This window comes from Henckelia pumila, unplaced genomic scaffold (assembly GCF_033568475.1).
Source record: "Henckelia pumila isolate YLH828 unplaced genomic scaffold, ASM3356847v2 CTG_466, whole genome shotgun sequence".
Lineage (NCBI taxonomy): Eukaryota > Viridiplantae > Streptophyta > Magnoliopsida > Lamiales > Gesneriaceae > Henckelia > Henckelia pumila.
The window spans coordinates 5539409-5550364 of NW_027331833.1; the positions used below are offsets into that span (position 1 = coordinate 5539409).

General features: G+C 34.3%; 1 protein-coding gene across 1 annotated transcript; it reads right to left on the reverse strand.

Annotated features, from left to right (window-relative positions):
- Window positions 1-1003: 1003 nt before the first annotated feature.
- On the reverse strand, window positions 1004-2054 carry LOC140872579 (ethylene-responsive transcription factor CRF3-like). The gene has a single exon (XM_073275462.1). The coding sequence runs from the start codon at window positions 1965-1967 to the stop codon at window positions 1038-1040; it is 930 nt and encodes a 309-aa protein (XP_073131563.1). The 5' UTR covers window positions 1968-2054; the 3' UTR covers window positions 1004-1037.
- Between the last annotated feature and the right edge of the window lie 8902 nt (window positions 2055-10956).

Below are 10956 nucleotides of genomic sequence, written 5' to 3' on the forward strand. Positions count from 1 at the left end.
AAGCACACCCTGAATTCTACAAAAGCCCATAAAAGGCTCAAACACATGAAACTCTACGAATATCTATAAATAGCTCAAGTCACCTCATTATTAAGGCACACACTTTCTTAAGCACTATATCGCTCTGCTCTTGATTATTATTCCTTGAGTAATAATTGACTTGAGCGTCGGAGTGCCTTCGCCGAGAACCCTCCCGATTCCTCTGACTTTGTTTTGTGACGTAGGAACAACCCACTAAAGATCTCCAAAAAGAACATACAAGGATCCGTTGATACTCCGAACTTTGCGGAAGCAACGTGTCATATACAAATGATTTTTGACTACATCAATATGTATAACTTTGATGCTTTTCATATTCAATATCTAACGTTTAAAATTCACACTTATATTATATGTAGCTAAACAGGAGTTGGTCCACTAGAAAACCGCCAATTACGCCTGGGTTTCCCCTGAGAAAAGTAAACCCTTCCTTCCCAAAGGAGAATGCCACGTGGGAATCCATACAAAGAATATCTCGGGGCAGTCTACACTATGATGTATGATTTTATTCCAATCTCCTAACATTTTTATTTCAATTTAAAATATCAATTGATATTCTCGTATAAAATTATACAAAATTTGCTAGTTGGTTGCATGTAACATAGATTAAACCATCTCTATAATTACTCCAAAATTTTGTGTAAAACAATCTAAAAATTCAAATTGAATATTGAAAATGCGTCTAAATTGTCTTGGCTGCTCATCTTATGACATCAAATGAACGTAACCAAGATGATTAATTGCTTGAATTTCAAGAGAGAAGTGGGTATAAATATAATTTCCCTCTGAAAAAAGAAATACTACATTTTTGGTAGAAATGTGTATAAATAAACAACTTTCACTCACTCTCCATTTAGGGAGATATTAAAAAAAATTCTTAAATATTACTCCTAAATAATAATAATAATAATAATAATAATAATATCCAAATTAATATTTATAAACTAATTAATATATAAAGGGCAAAAAAGAAAAATAAATTGCCCATTCATCATCAATCATAAAGCCAAAATCGCAAAATCGCCGTCGTCTTGAAAATAATCATCCACGTCGAGTGAATTGAAATCTTGAAACGAATCGTTCAAATTTTCTGGTGGGATGTTTTCGAAACCCATCAAATCCCCGAAAAAATCTTCTGATTTATCGAACAACGAATGATCCCGAGGCTCCGAGTTGAAGAAATCTTCCAAAAACGAAGTGTCCATCGGAAAAAGGCCATCGTTCCAGTAATCTTCCGCCGCCGCACTCGCTTCCACTTCGCACTCCGAATGGCGGCCGATTGAATCATCCATGGAGTTAGTGGTGGTGGCGGTTTCATTATCTTCGCTCAAGCTTCTGAACCGGAGAACAGATGTCGGTGACGATGCCAGGATTAATCGCGACTCTTCCACGGAGTCGTAGCCGGAGACAGACTCCGGCGGCGGAGTGGAGAAGTTGGTCAAAGCATCCGGCCCCCTCAGTTTTACGGCGGCGTTATCGTAAACCATGGCCGCTTCCTCCGCCGTGTCGTAGGTGCCCAGCCAAAGCCTGACCTTCCTGGCAGGGTCCCTTATCTCCGCCGCCCACTTCCCCCACGGCCTCTGCCTGACGCCGCGGAACTTCCTGGCGCCGCCTTCGGGAACCTCTCTCGCCTTAACCGGCTTGGGCTTGTGCTGAGCAGTATGCACAGTTTTCTTCCTCCCATTACCATCAACTTCCTGAACCATTCTGATCTCACTTACATAAGTCTTGATACGTTTCCTTTGAAAAAGATCCACTTCATCATCGGATGAATCTGTGGCATAAGGATCAGTGACCGATATTCGAACAGTTGTTGGAGTACGGGAACTCTTCATCTTCTGCTCGGAATTAGCCGACAGTTTGATGAACTTTTTGGTTATATTCTTGTGCTGAGTGTGCTTCAATGGCCACAACAAGCGCCGATCCATTGCCGCAAATCTTCAGAGAAGAGAATAATTAAGAGAGGATGTTTTTTGAGGCGAAGCATACTGGAATCGCAGTCTGTCTTTATAGTTATAGGGTCGCCCGACTTTATTTATTTTTGGTCAACACAAATTTTACTTTTATGTCGAGGGAAGATCGTGTTTATATTTGCCATTTTTATTGATCCGCAACTATTTTTGTTAACATGATTCTTATGTTATATGGTAAAAAATATTACACAAACTGTAGCACCCGATTTATTTCTTTAATGTATCTCATATTAAGGAAATTTTATACGCCTAATGAAACCTTTGTCGTTTTGTTTTGATTAATTACACAGAAGATTTTTTTTAAAGAAAAAATTCTGTTTTAAGGCAAAACAGTAGGACCTTTTAAAAAAAAAAAGATTAAAATTTTTATTTGGTCGATCGGAATTAAAGAACTGTAAGTTTGATTTGTTTCTGATAAATTTAATTTTAAAATACAAACATGGAGAAAAAAAACACCCAAAAATGGTAGAGAAAGGAGAAATAAGAAATTACCTAAATAAATAAATAAATAAAACTTATATGTCTAAATCTAAAAATGAAATAAAACAAAAGTGTTATCTAAAGACTATTTTAATAGATTTTTCAATATTTAGTCCAAATCTATTATTTTCTTCTGAATTTACCTTTCATTAATTTATTTTTTTAAAAAAAATCATACAATTTGGTTGAACAACTTTTATATTAATTATTATTATATGTTGTACTTTTTGAAAGGAGGTCATTTTGTCCAGTTCTTGTAATTTTGGTATAATTAAACAAATATTAACTTAGATTCTACAATATCTCAGACGAGGTGGGAAAGTCTTAGGTGGTAGGAACCGGCGGAAGGCGCCGTGGGCCAGTAGATTCCGGCGACCACCGACGGCTGACTCGGCTCGCCGCATTCTGGTGATCGTGGGGCACTTTGACACGTGTCCTTTTGGAACCATTTATAAAGTTGGCCCAACGAACGTGTTGTGGGCAGGGTGAGGCCCAGATGCTGCTGGCCCAGTTTAATATGTCGGTCAAAATATGAATACCCAATTTGCTACGTCTTTTGACCAATGAACACGTCCTGAACTTCAGATAGGGAAACAAAACGTTTTGAAAATAAGAAAAACGCAGTAATATTATTGTTGTTGTTATTAAAAATATGGATACAGGATATCCGTAGTGTTTTTGAAATTTTGTTAAAGAAAAGTTTTGTCAAACACACGTCTTGAGAAGTATTTAAAGTTGGATAAATTTTTAGGATGATATCTTTAAAGTAGTATAAGTATTTCATCTCCTCTAGTAAAATACAACAATATGAGAATTTTGGGGAATTGAAGCTATCATTCTAGTACCACCATAATAATATATCAAAGCGTGAAGATTTATAAATATACGTGAGATCTACATAAAAAAAATTAATAAATCTCACATTTATGGATAAATGTTCATTCTTAAAGGAACTTTTTAGAGAATACTCTAAATCAAGGGTAACGTCTCATTTCCCGAGCATATGATGTGAGACGTGAGTACTTAAATTATGTGGTTTTCATTTATGTCATGAATATTTTTAAAATGCAAAAAAATTTCTATATTTTAATTAATTATGTCTTTTGTGCAACAATCTCATATATCCACGAGAGTAATTGATTTGTTCCATATATGTAATGAATTTTAACATAAAAATTAATTTTTCAATTAAATCAGCATGTATTGTGTAATATTTTTTCAATAAATAATAAAACAAAAAATGTTACTTTTACATTGAAGAAAAATAGTTCGGACGTAAAAAGCGATCATTTTCATTGATTGAGTTGAAGTCTTAAAAATTTATCCTATAAAATTGACTTACGAGACGATTTCAAACAATTTTTGTGTTAAACTAATAACATAACTAAGTACCAGCAATAAATGTGCCCATGTTATAAAATTTCATTATTGCTATATTATTAATCCAAAAAAATAGACTTTGTATGAAAATAAAATAAAATAATATAGTGTTCCAAGGACGAAACCCACTACAAATTTTCCTCACGAGTGTTCTGTTTTCCACGGCACACACCATGAAATTCAGGGGTGGCGACGATCTCCGGTGGCTGAGCCACCACTGCGCCACCCAATTCTCCCACTGAGATCTCTGAATTTGTCATTATCAATCTTGTCTTCACTCAGACAAATCCCGCAGGATGTTTTGGGTTAGGTTTTGGAGTTAAATGAACCTGATTTCCAGGGTCCATGCCCCACCACTCGTGGACACAGCCTCTCCAAATTATTTAAATTTAACTATATTTTATGCAACAATTTGATCTATATTTAATAAATGATGAATTACTATTAAATTTTTTTTTATATTACATTATTAGTTAAACTTGAACCATGTGTACTAACCAACTTTTAGTTCGACATGACAACAATATGAATTTACATGTGTAGTCTCCTACTTTAACTAAACTAATACAAATATCAACAAAAAAGAAGAGGACAAATATAATCACATTTAAAGAAGATGAAATTCTCTCATTAATATATATAGCTAGGAAAAACTTTATATGATTTTGAAAAACGGTTTTTCCCCAGTTTAGTTTATAAAGATTTTTTTAGAGGATTTTATATCTCTTTTAACACTTTTCGCGAAAGGATATGAATAATTAAGACTGAGATACCGAACCAAAATATCGACTTTTTGGGATATCGTACCGAAATTTTTTCGATATATATACATTTTTTTGGTATATCGAATTTTTTTTCGGTATCTATACGATATTAGTATGGATTTTTTCCATACCAAAATTTCGAAATTTCGATATCGGTATCGGTATGAATTTTTTTTATACCAATATTTTTGATACGGTATACCGAAAACCCACCCTAAATATGATGCAACCTCCTTTTTAACATATAATAATATGTAGGGATCTTGAATTTTGGATAAAATTCCGAATTTAACTAATTAATTTTTGAAGTTGTTTATTTTGGATTTGTGAGAGGGGGACACCCGAAACTAGCAGCGAACACATACGGATTCTTTTACTAGTGTCAATATTTCCCATTTTATCTTCTTCTAGTATCTCTCGTAAAGTAGCTCTGGGGTTTAGAATGGTCCGCTCTCCTTTATCGTTCAGTGGCTCAGATAGTGTTCTCTATAGAGGTTGTTTTTCAGTGAGTTTTTAGGAAGCGCGCACTTCCCAGCTTTTTCTATATAAAATTTTGAAATTTTGTGAAATTTGGTGAAGTAAAAGTTAAGAAGTTTTTCCTAAAAGCTCTTCCGATCCAAACATTACCAGAACTGAATATGGCGCGCATCAATTTTCCAATCTATGATGAAGAGGTTGCGACACCTAATGATCATGTTTAGTGGTTGGGGTTGCACCATCTTTCTTTGAGGTAGTGTTTGGCCGTTGTGTATAATTAGGTCAAAACGTCATGGTTTGATCGATTTTCTAAAAAAGATAATTATTGTATGTATCCAAAAAAATTCCTTTTTCAGTAATTTTTCTTCTCGCAATCTATAAAAATCGTACACATGACCTTGAATCTGATACCAATTATATGATCAATCATTTGTTGTTTAACCAAAAGTTATAGCGGGTGATAACATTGAAATTCCAATATTTTAAACAATACAATAATCCAAACACTAGTTGGAGTTACTCTCCTAACATGGACAATTCTTGCAACCAACATGGACAACGCTTGCATCCAACGTATACTATACTTATATCTTTTTTCTAAATAGTTTCGACTATTTTCAAAGATTATAGCTGTGAGAAATAAATATATTTACCCAATAATTATTTGTTGATTAGACCTCTGTATTTAATAATATTTCAAAAGTCTATTTCACTTCATATACGGTCGGAACATGTTGCTTAATTTCATTGAATTCTTTCGACATTTGTAGATTAAGAACAAGCACGACATGGGTCATGTTCTGTCTCCTTTTTTCATTTAATAAAATAAAATTGGGTCAAAAGAGTTGAGCCCATTTATTATTTGGTTTAAAATTTTTAAGGAGCATTCACATATATTTGTGTGCTTTTTAAAATTATTTTTTATACACATTGGAAATTCTTGGTAAAATATTCTTTTCTCAAACCGGACGGAATTTAAAACTCCATTAGTGGTTGTGGATTCAACCAAAGTAATTGACACGTACCCAAATGGGTTTCATGTACGTAGAAACTATACACGTGTGCAGATCCAGGATTTTGATCATGGGGTCGCCTACAAGCTAGACACAAGAGAAAAGACAAGTTACGATATCATTTATATTTCTTTAATTAAGCATCAACTGTATGTTTCGAATAAAAAAAATTTACATTAAAAGAATTCAACGTTCATTAGAATTTTTAAAATTTTCTGATAATATCAATACATAGATTTTTAGTAATTTTTCTTCAATACATATCATCAATTCATTCATAAGAAAATCATCCTCCATTTAATTTGCTCTGAAGCCTAGTTTGGTTAGTATCCATGGTCGAGACTGGTTATTTTTTATGACAATTGTAGAAATTGAAAGAATAACCACAAACACAATCACTCTAAAAATAAGATAATATATCTTTGCTGTTTCTCATTCTCTTTATTTATTTCAAATATGTTATTTTATTACTTTAAAAATATATGTGTGTCTATCTTCAAATATAATATATATATATATATATATATATCAATTTTTTTATACTCAATTCGTCGCATATATATATATATATATATACTTATTTTTCACACATATTAACAAATTTTTTCGAAAATATCAATTGGTAAATAACTTTTCAAGTTTATCCTTATTTAATGAATACTTATATGGTATAAAAAATTATTAAAAGTAGTCTATGTATTTAATAAAAAAACTTAATAAATTTTGGACATATTAATAAAAAAAAAGTGAAAAATATTATTAATTATCGCACAAGTTTATATATTTTGGAAAGAAATGAAAAAATGATTATATATGAAACAGAGAGAGTGTGTAATTTTAAATGATAAATTTTAAAAATATCAATAAATATATAAATATTTTAGATTTTTGAAGTTGTTTCTTCAATTAATATGATAGCTTTTTTATTTTATTTGTTATTATAATGTCATTTTATGATAGCATATCGTCAGTCTTAAAACATATGTATGCATCTATGTGAGCGTGTATGTGTTCAACGTTTTGAACGTTTTATAAAAACATGCAATGTTCCTCCTAAATTTGTGCTAATTTAACTTAGATCTATTAACCCAAGTATGTTGCGAAAGTAAGAAAACTTAGTGTCCGGTAATGGTTTGGTGAAGATGGCAGTAGAAGAAGAAATAATCGGTATAACAAGTAAAATTTTTTATTTATCACAGCCCAATAGGTGTAATAGGATTTTATTGTGTTTTATTAATGATTTCATGTAACAGTTATGCATCAATATAATTCATTTTCGCAATGAATTCATTGTCATGTGTTATTTGTTATGATTTTCGGGGCATAGGTTTTGTCATCACCAGAAAGAGAAAAATTGTTGAATCCTAATAACAAAATAATATATCATTTTTTTGTTATCACTAAAAGTCAAGATTCAACACTTTACACAAAACTTCATGAACGATTCACGTTTCACAGTACTACATCACGCTCTTCAAAATCTCTAAAAATCAATGCAATATACATTACATACACATCAACATACATGTTTTTCATACCAAAATACATATATTCTCGATTGCTGGTTTTAAAAGCGTTTAAAACTTGTCTTTATTCTTGGTAAGGAGTAATCGGTACCTCAGAATTTCGATCTAGCACTGCCACGAATGGATAATCGAATGATTTCTTCTTCAAAACTCCACAGGTGTATCTTTTGAAAATTGAGGGAGAAGAGAATGGGGGTTGGCGACTAGGGGAGGAGAGAATTCTCCCCTTGTACGCCAACCATGTTTGTATCTAATAGGCCTAAAGCTGGCCCATTAAATAAAAAAATACTGACTTTTAAATTTCTCCCTCAATTCCTTTAAAATTTGGCTGTCAAGCAAGCCCAACTTTAAATAATTTGTACCAAAAATACTTGTAACAATTAAAACTTAAATAACATACATCACTTTTTAATCAAAAGCTGCACAATAACCATTACTTCTTTAAAATCCATAAGCCTTGTTCGTAGGCTAATCTCGATTCTTAAAAACATATTTTCTTTACGCATTGCTATTTTATAAAAATTTAATCATTACCTCTGAGAAATTTTAAAATTGCTAAAAATATGTAATAACTATTAGCTCCTCGTCTTTTCAAATCTTGAGCACACATGTTCCTAAAAACACATATAGGCAAATGTTCAAGTGCTAAAGATTTGAAACATGTGGATGTGTATGTTCAAAAATTAAAAACACGAGGATTTAATAGATAATATTTTTTTATTGAAAGTTTTTAGTGATCTTGATGTTTTGAAAAGGTAATCTATGCAATTAATCCTTTGGTAAATTTGGGCGACTCTCGATAGGGTTTGTAGTGACCCTGCATGGAATCACCTACTAACTGGCAACTAATAACATACATTAAACTTAATACAGCAAAATACTTAACAGAGTAAAACGTGCGGAAAACATAATCCATAAATTACATATCATCTTAGTAAAATATATCCAGACTTAATACTGTAGTGATACAACCATATCGAAAAACTTAAAAGTAAACATTATACAGCTATATCGAATCCTGCTGTATAATTAACTCCTCAAGGCTCCTGCTCCCTAGTCCTGCCTTGAACTACCAGCTCCGTCCATCCTGCGACCTACCCCGTGGAATAGGGTGTCCAAGATAACAACTAGGATGTGAGCGCTAACGCCCAGTATATAAACATCAGTAAACATATGTATATAATGCATGCAACATGATGACTAGTAAAAGGTCATCTGAAAAGTCATGCTCAGTACCGGCGACACATGAATGCTGCCACCGCACGGATCAACCTCTGGGTGCAACCACACTCGTCAAGTACACCAGAGTAGTCAGACATACATGTCCCCGCCGTCGGGTACTCTCAGTGACAGACTATCGAGTATAGAGCTGAGCGGCTCTATAATCAGGTATATCAAGGTATAGGCTCAACGTGTATATGCACATGACATATGAATATAGAAAGCGGTAAATCATATATCATGCCATATAATAATGCCAAATAAATGCAACATATAAACATGTATACTCGCTGGCAATCTCAGTCAATGTGTACGTACCTCTAGGCTAGTTCAATTATAGTAGATCCTAGGTTCCAAGTCTATATTCAAAAGTTCACCGTATCACTACACAAATTCTATAAGCCTTAACTAAGCTAATATGTACTCCCAAAACTTAAATAGATTCCCGGATCATACCTTCGTCCGTAGATAGCCCTTTGGAGTCACTGGTCCCGGATGACTATAACCACACCTTGGTTATTCCAGAACCTCGATTATAACCGATAGGGCCCTCAAGTGTATAACTCACACTATATAACTTGAGAAGGAAACTCGGAAATTTGTAATTCAAATTGAAATCGAATGAGTCCTATTTATAGGAAAATTTCTGGTCGAGTTCGGGCCCTCCGAACTGGGGTTTGGATCGTCCGTTCCAGCTCAATGCATGCATGCAAGCCACGTCGGGTTCGGAGCCTCCGAACTCAGGTTCGGAGCCTCCGAACACAGGTTCGGATTGTCCGAACTTCTCTTCGTCCGACACTTGTCAAAATCCATGGCTGAGTAATCCTGCTTGCATGGCATGAGGGAGTTCGAGCCGTCCGATCCTTAGTTCGGATCGTCCGAACTTGCCTTAACTCTGAAGTCAACAAGCCATCTTCGGAGCCCCCGAGTTGCTGAGTTCGGGCCGTCCGAAGTTCTCTTCAGACCATCCGAACTGGCTCAGAAAAATGAAAATCCAATTCTTGATTCTGAAGTCCGATTAAACCCCGAAATTGGTTAATCACCAACCCTTAATCATGTTTAACATATTATTATCTTAAAATGGAATCTGGGTTACTACATTCTCCCCACCTTTAGATATTTCGTCCGCAAAATAAAATCTAAAGACAAATCAAGATAACAATATGAAACATCAAACCATGTTTTATTACAACAACTGTAATTACATCTTTACATGGTAATCAAAAGTACAAAGCAAACAACTCATGATATTCAGCCCGCATATAGCTCTCGGTTTCCCAAGTTGCTTCTTCAATCCCTCGGCGCTGCCACTGTACCATCACAAGTGGTATAGTCTTGTTCCGAAGAATTTTCTCCTTCCTATCTTGGATACGGAGTGGTCGTTCAACAAAAGACAGATTTGGTTTTAGCTGAATATCATTATGCTGGATAATATAAGATTCATCAGCTATGTACTGTCGAAGTAACGACACATGAAAAATATTATGTATACTGGAAAGAGATGACGGTAACGCCAAACGATATGCAATATCTCCAATCTTCTCCAGTATCTGGAAAGGCCCAATGAAACGAGGTGACAACTTGCCTTTCACACCGAATCTCATCACCTTCCTAAAAGGTGACACTCGTAGGAACACATATTCACCAGGCTCAAACTGAAGTGGCCTGCGGTGAATATTAGCGTAACTGGCTTGCCAATCTTGAGCAGCTTTGATCCTCCGCTTGATCAAATCTACCTTGTCTACAATCTGCTGCAATAATTCAGGACCCTCGACTTGTCGTTCCCCGATTTCATCCCAAAATAACGGAGTACGACACCGTCAACCATACAATGCCTCGAAAGGTGTCATATCAATACTAAGATGATAACTGTTATTGTAGGCAAATTCGATCAAAGATAATTGATCCTGCCAAGATAAGCTAAAATTCATGACAGAAGAACGTAGCATATCCTACAGCGTACGAATAGTTCGCTCTGACTGCCCGTCAGTCTCCGGATGATATGCAGTGCTCAAACTCAGAGTGGAACCCAACGCCTGCTGAAAACTACCCCAAAAACGTGAGGTAAATCGCGGATCTCTAT